The sequence below is a fragment of the Lipotes vexillifer genome, unplaced genomic scaffold (genome assembly GCF_000442215.2).
Source record: "Lipotes vexillifer unplaced genomic scaffold, Lipotes_vexillifer_v1.1 scaffold640, whole genome shotgun sequence".
NCBI classification, from domain to species: Eukaryota; Metazoa; Chordata; class Mammalia; order Artiodactyla; family Lipotidae; genus Lipotes; species Lipotes vexillifer.
The window spans coordinates 2,079,070-2,095,898 of record NW_006773138.1 but is presented as its reverse complement, the minus strand read 5'-3'; the positions used below and the strand labels follow the sequence as shown (position 1 = coordinate 2,095,898).

Genomic DNA, 16,829 nt, shown 5'->3' with positions numbered 1-16,829 from the left:
TAGCCCGGAGGTGGAAACAACCTAAGTGCCCATCGTCGGATGAATGGATAAAGAAGATGTGGCACATATATACAATGGAATATTACTCAGCCATAAAAAGAAACGAAATTGAGCTATTTGTAATGAGGTGGATAGATCTAGAGTCTGTCATACGGAGTGAAGTAAGTCAGAAAGAGAAGGACAAATACCGTATGCTAACACATATATATGGAATTTAAGAAAAAAAATGTTATGAAGAACCTAGGGGTAAAACAGGAATAAAGACACAGACCTACTGGAGAACAGACTTGAGGATATGGGGAGGGGGAAGGGTGAGGTGTGATAGGGCGAGAGAGACATGGACATATATATACTAACAAACGTAAGGTAGATAGCCAGTGGGAAGCAGCCGCATGGCACAGGGAAACCGGCTCGGTTCTTTGTGGCTGTCTGGAGGGGTGGGATAGGGAGGGTGGGAGGGAGGGAGACAAAGAGGGAAGAGATATGGGAACATATGTATATGTATAACTGATTCACTCTGTTATAAAGCAGAAACTAACACACCATTGTAAAGCAAATATACCCCAATAAAGATGTTAAAAAAGAAAAGAAAAGAAAAGAAAAAGAAAATAACAAGTGCTAACAAGAACATGGAATATTGGAGCCCTCATACATTGCTAGTAGGAATGTAAAGTGGTGCAGCTGCTGCAGAAAACAGTATGACGATTTCTCAAAAAATTAAACATTCAATTATTCCCATGACCCAGCAATTCCACTCCTAATTATATACCCAAAATAAAACCAGGAGTCAAGCAGACACTTGTATTCCAATGTTTATTGCAGCATTATTCACAAGAGCCAAAAAGTGGGAAGGAGATGAAAGGATCAACAAAATGTTATATATTCATACAATGGGATATCCAGCCAAAAAAAGGAATGTAGTACTAAAACATGTTACAATGTGAATGAACCTTGAAAACATTATGCTGAGTGAAATAAGCCAGGTCACAAAAGGACAAATACAATATGATTCCACTTACATATCTAGAATAGGCAAATTTGTAGAAAGAAGGTTAGCGGTTACTAGGGCCTAGGGTGATGGTAGAATGGGGAGATATTAATGGGTACACAGTTTCTGTTTGGAGTGATCAAAATATTTCGGAAAAAGAAAGCAGTTTTGATGGCACAACACTGAATGTACTTAAGGCCGCTGAACTGTACACCTGAAGTGGTTAAAATGGCAAATTTTATGTCATATATATTTTATAGCACAACCTATTATATAAGTATCATGAAGTTCCAGCTAGCTTTCTATCCTTTTAGATACTACAATAAACAATCTGGGGGCTTCCCTGGTGGTGCAGTGGATGAGGGTCTGCCTGCCGATGCAGGGGACACGGGTTCGTGCCCCAGTCCAGGAGGATCCCACATGCCGTGGAGTAGCTGGGCCCATGAGCCATGGCCGCTGAACCTACGCGTCCCGAGCCTGTGCTCCGCAACGGGAGAGGCCACAACAGTAAGAGGCCCGCGTACCGCAAAAAAAAAAAAAAAAAAACAATCTGTATGACAGGTTTACTCAAGGCAATATCCTAGTAGCAGGCTTCAACTAGTCTTCTAATTAGAATCAGGTAGTTGAATTGTCTAACAGCTAAACACAGGAGCAAACAGAATTCCTAGCCATAGGGCAAGGCGCTGTCAAAGGAATAGACTATTGAGCTCACTAGATTCTTAAATCCTGTTCATGGAAGGGTGGAGATGCCTATAGAATATTTGTAGCTAATCCGTATGTCTTGAATAATACCCATTTCACCATGAAAAATTATTTATCTTCATAATTGTAGAATCTGAGTGATGGGTATACAGGGGTTTTATTGTTCATTTTATTGTGTTTTTTTTGTTTAAATATTACACAAATTAAAAATTTAGAAATCACTTATAACATCCATTATGCAAGTTAAAAAATCTCAGATGCTGGGTGATTATAGAAATAATTGAAGGGCTTATAGGAGCCTATGCAGAGAAAGTTCTGATTATAGTCTCTCAAATGCTAAGTAACTACTCCAGAGTATGTATTCCCTATTAGTACTTCAATGTTAACTAGCCATCCTTAGAGTTTAAAGCTAAACACATATACACCACACTATTTCAAATGAAATATTTTAAAATACATTTCATAACATCCAGAACATACTTCTTTCTATCACGGATTTTTAACACAAATTGCTTGTGTCCAATTGCTTGTTTTCAAATTTCCCTTCCCTCAGACACTATGAGCTTCTATCAACCTGGAACCATGCTATTCATCCTTGATTTCCCCCCTCCCACTTTAGTTCTGGACATAGGGCCTGTATTCAGTAAGTTTAATTCCACAGATATTTACAGAGCACTAGAGTCTATGTGTTAGGCATTGCTTTTAGTGCTGAGGATACAGCCCTGATCAAAAATGACAAAGTTGTTTGCATGGTGCTTATATTCTATAAGAATGTGATTGAAATGAAAGATGTGATTGGACTAATCAATTTTTAAAAGGTCTTCCAACAAATATTCTCTGATACAAACTATACCTATTTTGGTGACTCTACCAGTCCCCATGCTTTGGGGAGCTTCTCTCAATTCCAGAATAAAAGGTAACCAACCCGACAGTGCCATGAACACAGGGCTGGTGGGAAGAGTGCTGCTCAATGGCATTTTTTTTTTAATTTGGATTTAACTGTTCTCATTAAATCTACATGCTTATCAAAATTCCCTCCATCCCCAACCAAAGATAATGTTCCATATAGCTGTCCCAGGCTGGAGAATTTATTACTAATCTAACACAGTCACACACAGAATTTGCCCTTACGGTGACGGCGCAGATGACAGCAAAAGTTCTCCTCTAAATGGACTGATGATAGGATTTTCTCTCTAAAATATATCAGAGCTCTCAAAGGTTAAAATACACTAATTTTCACCACCCCAGCCTCTTTGCCTGTATAGGAAACCATCAAGTTGTGAGAGCATTTATCACACATCAGACCTCACAGGTGTTTGACAGGAATCACTAACGCCTGTTCCACATGATGTCTTCAGTTAACCTGAAGCCTTTGGTTTATTTTGTGGAGCAAACCATTCATCTCTTTTAACTTCTGCCATTGCATCAGCCAACAATTTGCTTCCCTCTGGATCCATCTTCGAGAGTTCTCGAAATGCTTCATCCCCCACAAAGCAAATTTCATGTCCATCAGGGTCAGTCAGAATGATCACTTGCACTGTTGCTTACCCTGGAGTGTCCAGACTCACGAGGAGAGTCAGAATCTTCTGATTCTCCCTTTTTATCAAGTCTTCTAAGTCTGACAACTCTTTCTGGGGGCAAGAAAAGGCAATTCGTCCAAAAGCTGCTGCATGATCAACTGCCCCCTGGATGCCCTGTAGCTCCAGCTTACACTGGTTATCAGCATAGCCCAGCAAAACTCTCTGCTTCTTTTCATCTTTTTCATAAATTTTCATTCCCAGAAGATTAGGCCAGTAGTTCAAGGACTTCTGAAGATCAGAAACTGCTAGAGTTACTTTTAATACAGGATCTGACTGAGGTGGACTGCGGTTCTGCAAATAGAATTTATATCCTCTGGGGGCTTTAGTTTCAAAAACACCTACTGCGACTTCATTGAGTGGCCACTCCAACTTCCTGGCTTTGCAGACAGCCTGGCTAGAAGCAAGCGTGATGCCCATGAAGTCACTGCCAAGCTATAGTCTCCGATGCCATAACTGTAAGTCAGTTCTGCAACAAAATGATCATCCTCAGGTCCAAATTCTATCACTGATTTACTCCATTTCCCATCATAAGGCCTTCATCCCCAGGACATCACAATAGAAACACACCATCTGGAAGCGGTTTCCCACTTTGAACATGAAGTGCAGAGCCCTGAGAGTAGCCATGACCACCTACACTACCCATCCCTCACGCGTACAGCGCCGCGCTGCCCACAGGTGACACCAGCACAGTAATCCCAATGGCACTTTAAAGATTAGAGGCTCATGCATCCATAATTTCCTCATTTTCGTATCTAAATTGGTAAAATGGTCCACCACCCTCTGATAGTAGACTACAGAAATAATTTGTGAGAGTTGTAGGACCTTCTGGCCTCATGGTGTTTCCTTAATCTTTCCCCTAACACACAACTAACAGATTTTTCCTATAAAATATTATATATAAAAACATATAGTAAATTATATGAGTTATACATATATAACTCATTTCCTACATTTTCTAGTTATCTCTGGGCCAAAGGTTCTCAAACTGAGACCCCAGACCCTTAAGAGGATTCACAAAGGTAGTGATGGAAATCTAATTTTCAATATATTTTTAACAATCTAACAAATCATATACTTATAGTCCATAAGGTTCTACCCACTAAATACCTCAATAAATAGGTTGAATACATTTTTGTTGCTTATCTAGGGCTTATTCTTTAATAGAAGACATTAACAATATTTTAAATTGTTAAGGGGGTTATGAAAAGAGTATATATTATAAGCTGATAAAGTTGGGGACCACTGCTTCAGAAACACTGCTCCAGACCATGATGAACTTGTTAGATATTCAAATTAATGTCAGAACATTTCAATTTACTTTGGTATCTATAGTGATCAATGCTTTGCATCTTCCATCTGGTTCCTAGGCTCTCATTTGATACTAACAGTTACCACTTATATAGGGTCTAATTGGTGACTACTGCTGATGCTACCCACAAAAAGAAAGTGTTTGGGGTAAGGACTACTTGAAGCTTCCATCTCACAGAATCCAGAAATCATAGCAAATCTTGCATACAAGGCAAAAGCCATGACTTCTACTTGAACAATCACATAAATAGCACCAAAGCAACTATTTGCTCTTATGATTCTTACCTAATTTTAACAAAATCACACTGATAACACTATGCTCTCTTCACTTTAAATTCTTAAACACCTTTCAATTTAAATGTTATGTTTAGAATAAAGTATATTTAAATACTTATGCCAATATAACATTTTACAAATTTTCTCCTTTATGTAATAAAGTGTTTTAAATTACTTCAATATAGGTTTTAAATTATTACATGTGCTCTACAGAAATGCATATAAAATTAATTTTAAGCATTAAAGTTTATACATATATCGAACCAGCAGATACTAAGTCATATGTTTAGTTGCCAAGCTAAAAGGCTAAATGAAGGGGCGTGCACTCACAAGAAGTATAAAGTAAGAGCTCTAAATCATTGATTATTAAAAGGCAAAGACAGGTCTTCACTGTCCAAAGTTCAAGAAAACTGGGAATCATTTATGGTTCATACCACTAACTTTCCAGCTTCCAACCATGACTTTTTGACAGTCAGCCACTTCTAACTCAAATTAACAAATTAAAAAATGGCAGTAATGGAGGGGGGTTACTTTGTGCTAGATTTTTTTTAATTCCAAATTTTAAAGAATAGTAATAATTCTTATATATGGATTACTATGTGCCAGGCACTATTTCACAATAACCCTATAAGCTAGGTACTATGGGGTCCACTTTACAGACCAGGAAACTAAGAAATGGAGAGATGAACTAACTTGCCCAAATTCACATGGAGAGTCAGAATTTGAACTTAGATGGCTCTTAAGCACTTTAATAAACTGCCTCTCAGCTAAGGGCAAAATAACCACATCATTTGTATTGTGATTTACTGAGCATCTGCAATTTTTTTTTTAAAGTCTGACATAAACAAACAAAAAGTGGACTCTCAGATGTAAGCAGCAAATGAGGTTTTAAACTCTAATCTGAATCCAGAAAAATAAAACCAAGCTTGTAATTTTACTGAAAGTGGATTACCTGTGAATTTTTACACAGATTTGGATAGAGATGGGAAATTTTAAAAATTATCTTGTGGAATCTTTTTTAAATATCATATTTTTAAAAGTGATTTCTGATTCTTGAATGGTTTGGCTTTAAGTAAAATATTGGCATGCATGTAATATATCACAATGATATTTTCTGTTATTTTATATAGCCATTAAAAATGTTGGCATGGATCGAAATACACTGATATGGAAAGCTTCATATGACATGTTAAACAAAACAGTCAGTAAAAAGGGCATGTAAAGTGTGATCCTAAATCTATTCTGTAAAAAGTCTTAAGCTTACGTTTATGATAAACATTTTCCCTTCCAGTTTTATTGAGATACAACTGACATACAGCACTGTACAAGTTCAAAGTGTAACATAATGATTTGACTTACATACATCATAAAATGATTACCACAGTAAGTGTAGAGAACATCCATCATCTCATACAGATTCAACATTAAAGAAGAAAAATTTTTTTCCTTGTGATGAGAACTCAGGATTTATTCTTTCTTTTTTTAAAAAAATTAATTAATTTATTTGTTTGGGGGGGGCATTGGGTCTTCATTGCTGCATGCAGGCTTCTTCTAGTTGCAGTGAGTAGGGGCTACTCTTCATTGTGGTGCGCAGACTTCTCATTGTGGTGGCCTCTCCTGTGTGGAGCACAGGCTCTAGGCACATGGGCTTCAATAGTTGTGGCATGTTCAGTGAGTAGTGAGTAGGGGCTACTCTTCATTGTGGTGCGCAGACTTCTCATTGTGGTGGCCTCTCCTGTGTGGAGCACAGGCTCTAGGCACATGGGCTTCAATAGTTGTGGCATGCGGGCTTCAGTAGTTGTGGCTCGTGGGCTCTAGAGCACAGGCTCAGTAGTTGTGGCACATGGACTTAGTTGCTCTGCAGCATGTGGGATCTTCCTGGACCAGGGCTCGAACCCGTGTCCCGTGCATTACAGGCAGATTCTTAATCACTGTACCACCAGGGAAGTCCCTCTCTTAACTTTCATATACAGCAGTGTTAGTTATATTTATCATGTTGTACATTACCTCCTTAGTACTTATTTATCTTATAACTTGGAACTTTATACCTTTTGACTGTCATCATCCAATTCCCTTTCCCACCACCTCCTGCCTCTGGTAACCACAAATCTGATCTCTTTTTCTGTAAGTTTGCTTGTTTGTTCTTGAAGTACAACTGACCTACAACACTATGTTAGTTCCTGTTACACAACATAGTGATTCAATATTTCTGTACTCAAAATGATCACCATGATAAATCTAGTTATGATCTGTCACAATACAATGATATTATATAGTTATTGACTATATTTCCCCACACTGTACATTTCATACTCATGACTCATTTGTTCTGCAACTGTAAGTCTGTACCTCTTAATCTCCCTCACCTATTTCTTTCCTCCCCTCTCCCCTCTGGCAACCACCTGTTTGTTCTCTGTATCTATAACTGTTTCTGTTTTGTTATGTCTGTTCATTTGTTTTGTTTTTTAGATTCCACATATAAATGAAATCATACAGTACTGGTCTCTGTCTAACTTATCCACTAAGTGTAATGGGGGTGGGGCATGTTTGGCAGAGGATGCACTACCCCCATTGTATTCCCACTTCAGCTTGTTTCTCCACAATGTTTCCAAGAGTCTGGGGGACCCTACCCCTTTGCCCCCTTTCCCACCTCCCTTTGTGCTCTGGAGGCCCAGAGGAATTGGTAGCTGCGATTTGTGTTTATTCCCTTCTCTGAATATAACGGTCAGAACCAAAAAAATGATATCCAAAGATACTGTGGTACTAACAGCATGATCTACAGCAAGAAAGATAAGCATTTGGCTCCAATCCATGAGATTCCAAGGAGAGAGACAGCCAAGACAGTGTAAAGAAGAATAAGAAAAAAGGCTTGATAAATATCATTAAGGGCATGAAAGTTGAAAGCACAGTAAATGTACAAACAACAAAGCCACCCAACAGAAGACAACTTAAAACTGTGGAGGCTACAACTAGCAGGCTTAAAAAAGCTCCAGAAGATGCCCCCAAAAGAGAAGTGAATCCCTGAGTCCTGAGTTGGTGGTGGCTGCATCTCCTGTTGCAGACTATCCCTTTTGACAAGCAGATGACCAAGTCAGAGCTGCTCCAGCAGCACAAGGAAGACTCAAGGGCACAGAAAGAGGGCGAAGGACCTAAAATTAGTTTCAGTAACATCACATCAGCTACGAAAGTTGCCAGATCTGCCTGCCACAGCTAGAGTTAGTACAAGACTAGTGAATCAGATGCAGTTTGATGAAGGAGCTGATGATGATGATGTTGGTCAGGATCTCCAACCTGATCTTAAGACCACTGATCTTAGAACAAGTTTTAAAAAGATATATTCAAAGGCAAGAGGCTTAGTATTTTGGGGTTTAAGGCAGTTACTAAAGAGGCACCTGACACAGAGACAGCACCTTCACTTTGGATTGTGGAATTTGCTAATCAGTTAGCTGCAATGAACAGTCCTTTCAGAACGATTATGGAGATGAGCCAATGGACAAAAGAGGAGAACCTGTGGGAGTCGCAATTAACAATGAAGCAGGTTTTGATGATAAGGGTTCAGAATCTCATTAACATATATTTCTGGATAAATACCTGGAGGATTTTCCAAAACAAGGATCAACTCGCCACTTCATGGAGCTGGTGACCTGGCCTTTCCAAAAACCCATATCTGAGTGTTAAGCAGAAGGTTGAACACTTAGAGTGGTTTAGAAATTATTTTAATGAAAAACAGGATGTTCTAAAAGAGAGTGACATACAGTTCAATGGGAAATTTTTATTTCAAGCTATTGGAGATTGGTATTATAAACAAAATAATTTGACTAGAAAAAATACAATAAACATTTAAATATGGTTATTAGGTGGCAGAATTACTGGTAATTTTCCCTTTCTCCTTTAAATCTTTTTATAATTATTTTTCTTTTTACAATTCACAGAATTTTATAATTCTGCTTACTTTTATAAATAAGAAAAAATAAAGCTGTTTAAATTTACTATAAGCTTCACTAATCAGATACTTTAACAAAATGTTTTATTTTGTACAAGGGACAGAAGAGTTGTGACTGTTTCTAGAAAACTCTCTCATTTGGCTTTCAAGGTAGCACTGAAATGATTTTATTTAAACTAGTCTCTAAACCATATAAAATATTATACTAATGTAGTAACCTTATAACTATTGATCGTCTCCTCTCATAAATGAAAGACAAGGAAAAACAGGACATTACAGATATAACATGAATAACCTGCAATTCTAATTAAATTTGATCATGCTTTGTATTTCCCAAATGTGTTGTTTTCTTTGAAAAGCATATAACTTGATAAAGTTGTTTCTCCTTGTCTGGGTAGTTGTAAATAGCAAAAGACAACCACGTTAACACTTTCAGATTCTGAACATCCTATAAACTAAACAGTTGTTCCCTCGTGCAGTCAAAATTAAAACTTATTCTTTTGAGAGTTTTTCCTTCTTAGTACCATACAGCTTACCTGCTCTTAAAGATGTACTATGAGATTCTGTATTTATTTCTTATTCTAGAAAGATGCACATCAGCACATACCCAAGTGTGCATTTCCTCAAAGATTACATACTGACATTTCAGAGGAAGAAGCATAGAAAATAATGTAGTAAAAAGAACTCTAGAAATCTTAAAATACATCTAGTTCTATCATGAACCAGCTGTATATCCTTACACAAGTCATTTCTCTTAAAAGAAGGGGCTTTGAAATTGGTGAATGATCAACAATTCAATCCGTATGTAATAAATATATAAGTGCAAGAAATTATATTAGATGTGGTGGAGAGGTAAAGAGACTAAACAAACAGATCCATCTTGAAAGATTTCACAATCTAATAGGAAAAAAATTTTTTAAACAAGCAAACAACCCACTGCTTCCATGGTGCAACAGAACAGATTTTAATAAATATAAGCTTCTTTTAAAATAAGTAAATTAAAAAAATAAGGGAAAGGCCAGCTCAATACTCAGCTCATGATACACTTGTACAGCCAAACAGATTTAAGTGAAATATTCAAGCTTTAATAAACTACACTATATTTTACAGTTTATGGCAGAAAAATAATAAAAGGAACTTTAAAGATATATTATTTCAAAGATAATTAGGCCCTAAAAGTTTACTTACCTTTAAAAAACTCCTTCAGAAAAGTTAATGTCTGCCTTATAGAGTCATTACTCACTTCAGTAACCCATTGACTGTATCTGATTACTCTGTGCTCTGGCTAAGGACTAGAACTGCATGCTTACTACTTGAATAATTCAGCCAGCAATGGGGAGAAAACACTCCTCAAAAAGGAACCAGTGGTAAGGGAGAAAAAAGAAAATGGATAGGTCAGTAAACCAATTCAGAGAAAGCCTAAACCACTCATGTGATCTGCAGAATTATCAAAAGCAGTTCATCTTTCCCACTACAGAAACCAGGGAGATAAGCAGTCTGGAAGCAAAGGCTGTTTTTTCCCCCTACCTTTAACCTTTCAGAGTCTAATGATTCAAAGAAGACAAACAAGGGCATGCTGGATTATATGTTTCCAAAATCTAATATAAAGCAACTATTATTTAACCATGTGGTCAAAGTTAAACACCTAACAAACTGTATAAGCAGAAGGAATAATGGTGTAAATAGTAAGCTTAATGCAACCAATAAATAGAACTTACAGGGATGAATCAATTATTTCAAAACACAAAATGACTAACAGTCAAGCTTATATAGATGAGAACCATAAAGAGATCAATATTGAAATAATTTCTCCATAAAACTTATTTTTCCATTTCAACATATATTTACTGCAGACAAGAATATAACAAGATGGGCCAGCAAAGGCTGTTTTTTCCCCCTACCTTTAACCTTTCAGAGTCTAATGATTCAAAGAAGACAAACAAGGGCATGCTGGATTATATGTTTCCAAAATCTAATATAAAGCAACTATTATTTAACCATGTGGTCAAAGTTAAACACCTAACAAACTGTATAAGCAGAAGGAATAATGGTGTAAATAGTAAGCTTAATGCAACCAATAAATAGAACTTACAGGGATGAATCAATTATTTCAAAACACAAAATGACTAACAGTCAAGCTTATATAGATGAGAACCATAAAGAGATCAATATTGAAATAATTTCTCCATAAAACTTATTTTTCCATTTCAACATATATTTACTGCAGACAAGAACAAAACAAGATGGGCCATTGGGATTGACATGTATACACTGATGTGTATAAAACTGATGACTAATAAGAACCTGTTGTATAAAAAAATAAAATAAAATTCAAAAAAGAAGAATATAATAAGAATATAAATATTCAAGAATGAATACAACAAAATTCTTTCCCCAATCAATGTAACAAGATGGAGGACTGAGCACATGCTAATTTTCTCCTGCTACTTAAAACACCATAAAATGTCAGAAAACATCTTTTTAATAGAATACATCTATAAAAGCACAGAAAAAATAGCATGCCATTAGCAATCAAGATCAAAAATATCCAAAAGATGGAACTAGTTTTCACACCTAAAGGTTATAAGCAAGCAATTCATAGAAAACCTGTAAATGGCCAGTAAGCACAAGATGCTCCTCCTCTCTAGTAACCAGGGCAATGTAAATTAAAACAATGAGATATTTTATTCAGCAGATAGCAAAATATTAAAAATAATGATAAAGGCTTAGCAAGGATTTAAAGAAAAGGGACTCTCTTTTACTACTGGTAAGAGAGTTAAGTTGAAAGAAGTCTTTTGAATATCCACCAAAATGCAAAGTGTATATACACTCTGACCTGCACTTTCACTTCTAGGAATCTAACTTAAAGGCAGTATTTGCTCAGATATGTTTATGTGTGTTTAGTGCAACATCTCTTCAAAACTGGGGGAAATGGAAAACAATTTAAATGATCAATGGTTAAGTGAATTATGCCTCATCCACACTATGAAATACCATTCAGTATGAAAAAAGTACCTATATGAAAGCACCTGCTGCCCCTCCACAAAAAAAGCACATATTGTTAGAGGAAAAAAAAAAAAATGGCTACAGAATAGATCATATTATTCCTCAAAATTCCTAGCTTCTATGAAGTATTTACCATCAGACTGTAATACCCACAACCCCTCTTTGAGGTAGTCACCTGTCAACTCCCCTTATTCACAGAAAACCTTAGCACTTCAGTTTCTGCCCAGCTACTCCAGTGATATTCCTGAAGATTTCAAAATCAGTATATTCTCTCAGTTTCTTCACTTCCTTCTAGATAAATCTTTTCTTCCATCCTACTTCAGTTACCTCCTCCCATAATCATACCCTAAACTCTGTCATGTTCAATAACTAAACCCAGTCTCACATTTAACCCTCTCACATTTAGACGACGACTTCTAGGTTTCCAACTTTACTTATAAGCCAGTCACCCTACTTTTATAATTCTTTAGCACCATCAAAACTTCCAGTCCACTGACTCTACCACTCTCATTGTCCATCATGTCCTCAATTCCTTCCTCAAACAACCTCCTTAAAACAACCACGGTCCAAAACTACAACAACTTCCTCATATACACCTTCAAGTCCACAGCATCATTCCCTCTGTCATACTTTTGGTAAAATCCTAACCCTCATTAAACGCAACCCATTGCTTACTCCAAAAGTGTTCTAATTGGTCTTATTTCCATTCTTGTCCCATGAGGCAGAGACAGCTAGCTGCCTACCCAGTATTCATTCTTTCATTCCTTCCTAAAACAACCCTAGGGACTTCTCTGGTGGTGCAGCGGTTAAGAATCCGCCTACCAATGCAGGGGACACGGGTTCGATCGCTGGTCTGGGAAGATCCCACATGCCACGGAGCAACTAAGCCCATGCGCCACACCTACTGAGCCTGCGCTCTACAGCCTGCGAGCCACAACTACTGAAGCCTGCGCGCCTGGAGCCCATGCTCTGCAACAAGAGAAGACACCACAATGAGAAGTCTGTGCACTGCAACAAAGAGTAGCCCCCATATGCCGCAACTAGAGAAAGCCCGCATGCAGCAACAAAAACCCAACGCAGCCAAAAATAAAAATAAATAAATTTATAAAAATAAGTAAATAAAAGAACCCTAATTTTACTTAGGAAGTTAATGTACCCAGCTAAAACACTATGCTTCCCAGCTTTCCTGGCAGCTAGAGGGAGTCTGTGACACTCAACTACAAAATACAGGTGAAGTCACCCGGTGCGTCTTTGGAGAAGGCTCTTTAAAAGACCCAATTCAGCTGACATAGGCCCTTCTGCCTTACCTTCTGTCTAGATGGGATTCTACAGAAGGATCAACGATGGTTGATCCACATCACAAGGAGACAGGCACACTTGAAGATGTCTAAACAGAAGAACAAAAAGGAGCCTGCATCCCTGATGTCCTAGAGCTGCCATAATCAGCCCTGGACAGCTTACCTCCAGCTTTTTGTTACTGGAGAAAAGTAAAACTCCTAATTTATTTGAGTCACTATTTTGGGGTCTCTACTATTCACAGTAAATCCAATTCCTAATTCTTAGACCCATTACAGTTTATTCCCCACACAACAACCAGAGACCTTTTAAAAGTATAATTCAGATCATATTACTGGCTTCCCATCACACTTAAAATAAATTTAAGGTCCTTAACAAGCAACTAGGCCTTCTTTGATCTGGCCCTCTATCTCTTCCAACTCACATCTTACCAAATCCCCATACCACCCTTCCACCCTTCCACAACTTGTACACTCAGTTCCAGCCACAGTGTTCCTTAAAGAAGCCAAACTTGTTTCCATCTCAGAGACTTTGCATTTGCTGTTCTCTTCACTGGGAATGCTCTTTCCTCATAAGTTTACTTGGCTTGCTCCCTCATCTCTTTCAGGTAGCAACTCAAATGTTGCCTTCTCTGAGACTTTCCCTGATCACTGTATCGAAAACAGTCTTTTTGTGTCTCAAGTTTCCCTTCCACTCCCCTCTAACTCTTCTTACCCTGCTTTATTAATATATATTAATTTTTTTTTGCTTATTTACTGTACATCTTCCCCACTAGAATGAATTCTCCCTGAGGTCAAGAACCTTGGGTGTCTTCTTCAGCATCATATTCCTAGTACCTGGCACACAGTAAGGACATAATAAGTATATGATGAATAAATGAATATACATCATGATCTTATTTATACTAAAAAAGACTAAAGCATATGTGTGTGAGTGTGTGTGTGTGTGTGTGTGTGTGTGTAAATATATACAGGATCTAGGATATACACTAAACTGTTGACACTCGTTATCTCTGGGGAAGGAAGTGGAAAATAAGAAAAAGGAGAACTTTCACATTTTGCTCTGTATATTCCTGCATAAAAAAGACAAAATTAACTACAACACATGGCAGGAAGAAAATTTTAAACATATTTAGAAATATAAACCTATTTATAGAATCATAAAATTTAGAAACATAGTAACCTCAGTAAGCATAACACTACACCATGGGTAGAGGGATCTATGATTAGTAAGCAAACATCTTTTAAAAGAACAAGAATTAGGGGAATAAAATTTCCTGTTAACGTTTTGTAGCCCTTATAAAGGTTTTTACTGTCATTTAAACAAAATAATAAAGTATACTAAATAAAAAGTGTGTTACACATCAAATTAGTAATGATGAGCTGTATAGAATTAATTTCCATCACTTGCTCAGTAGAAACTTTTAAACATCTCCCTCCCTTAGGGATTCATCTAGATAATTATATATTTGTTTTGTTTCAGAAAATATGCATTCTAAGAGACATCTTTTTTTTATCAAGTTCTCCAAATGTCTAGTGCCTTAATTTTTTTTACTTTATCGAGGCATATTTTTACATATTATATAATTCATCCATTTCAAGTATATAATTCGATGATTTTTAGTAAATTTACCAAGTTGTGGAAAACACCATAAATCAGTTTTAGAAATCTTCATCGCTGTAATAAAATCACTCATGACCATTTACTGTTAATCCCCATTCTCATCCCTACTCAATCAACCATTAATCTACTGTCTGTCTCTATACTTCTGTCTATTCCTAGACATTTTCTATAAATGGAAACAGACAATATATGGTCTCTTTTATCTGGTTTCTTTCACTTAGCATCTTTTTGAGGCTTATCCATCTGGTAGCATGTATCAGTGGTTCATTCCTTCTTATTGCTGAATAGTATTCCATTACATGGGTATGCCAATATTAGTGCCTTTTGATTTTATGACTTGGATTTCCATTTTTCAGGTTATACAATGAGTGTAGGATAACCTGGGTACTTGGAGTATGGGTGGGGGGAAACCTATTTAACGCTTATTTAACACAAATGACACAGGTGAGTGTTTTTCAAACCCAATCCAGTTTATGCAGAATGAGATTGTCCTAGCTTCACTCAACAGCATTATGCTATCAGTCGCTTTTAAAACCATTTTCCTGTCCCTCCTTCTTAACAGGAACGAAAGAACAGTTCCCCAAGGTATCCTTCTCTTTCCCAAGGCTTAGAAAAAATCTCTACACTCACTATGCCTTCTGCTTTACCTCCTTTTTCTACCTCCAAGTCCCTGTTTTCTCACTATCTTCAAGCTGACAGCTTCAAAATTTCCATATTCTCCAAGTTTCTGAAAAGTTATATTAAAACTAAATATCTGCATATTCTGGAATTTTATTTAAGAGAAATCTGTGGTTCTTTTGATGTAGTCTCCGAGCATAATTTGTTTCTATGTAGAAAAAAGCTTTGTAACTGATTTAAAACGAAAAACAAAAAAACTCACACCACCAATACAAAAGGAGCATGAGGACCCAAGTCAGCATTTGACACTCTCATTTAAAAGAAAAGATCAAAGAATATACAGTAATTAAGCACAGTTTTTTATCTTTTCGTTTTAACATGACCTTATTAAATACTGATCTTTTTCAGTCTAAAATGCCACCATAATGTTATTGTCTTGCCTCTGTTTTATGATGATGTCTGATTCAGATTAAGTGGATTATTTGCCTTTATAAAACATTAAATATCTACATGTAGAATGATTATCTAATCGTTTATGAACTTGGGTAAGGGATGGTGGTTCAGGGAGAGGGCTGGGGAAGGATGATACAAATCTTATAACATACTTCTTATTACCAGTCTTTCTGAAGTCTTATCTTCCAAGTGATTCCCAGACTATTAGCTTGAAAACATCAAAAATAAGATGATGTGGACACAGCTAAAAGCTTTCCCAATGGTAAATGTTCTCTAACTAGAAAATTATTCCACTACCCTTACCAGTCTAAGTTACATTTCTTCTGGAGTACTTAACAGAGTGAAAGCAGTAAAAGATAATACCAGCTACACGTAATTAGAGGAACCTTGCAAGATAAAGAAAAATAAGACAAGCTATTATTATTAAAGCTTAAATGTTAGCTTTTATCTAACATTTAAATGCCAAGAATACCACTCTTGGTGGCCGGTTATTGCAGCAGGTGTGTGATAGGCCGTGTGAGCTACATTTTCATCTTTGAAAGGACAGCTTAAAAGGGGTTCTGAGTTAAGGTTTACTCTACTTCCATTATAGCTACAGAATCTAACTAGACCAGTATAAGGTAGGGTACAGAAAGACAGGCTCTGCATTATAAATTTTAAAACTCCCTAGTAAATCAAAAATCCCACTAAGCATTCTTTAATGTCATCATTTCAATTAACTTTAAGAAAATGAATGGCATAATGATATGTATACTGTTATACTGTACCTTTCTCAGGCTTTCATATTCCTCACGAAGTTCCCCAGGCTTGCTTAATTTGATTGGTGCTCTGAATATAAACTCTGCAGGAAAGGGAAAAGAAAACACTTTTTAACAGAACTTTCTAGGAAGGAACCAAGATCTTGTCCTACTGCTGCCCCCACATCATAAACCACATAAAAATTGTGGTCATCTTCCACAATTTGAATATTCATTCATTCATTTAATGAATACTTATTAAAGGGTATAAACCAGGCACAGTTCTAAGCACCGGGGAG

At 36.8% G+C, this 16,829-nt stretch overlaps 1 protein-coding gene and 2 pseudogenes across 1 annotated transcript in view; 1 reads left to right on the top strand and 2 right to left on the bottom strand.

Annotated features, from left to right (window-relative positions):
• RNF169 (ring finger protein 169) overlaps window positions 1–16,829 on the bottom strand; it is a 100,318-nt gene that overhangs the window by 48,186 nt on the left and 35,303 nt on the right. Inside the window, exon 2 of the mRNA XM_007448103.1 lies at window positions 16,561–16,634. Within this exon, the coding sequence (XP_007448165.1) occupies window positions 16,561–16,634 (74 nt within the window). The remainder of the gene's footprint in view (window positions 1–16,560; window positions 16,635–16,829) is intronic.
• LOC103074181 (glyoxalase domain-containing protein 4 pseudogene) lies at window positions 3,049–3,894 on the bottom strand (annotated as a pseudogene).
• LOC103075035 (28S ribosomal protein S31, mitochondrial-like) lies at window positions 7,457–16,398 on the top strand (annotated as a pseudogene).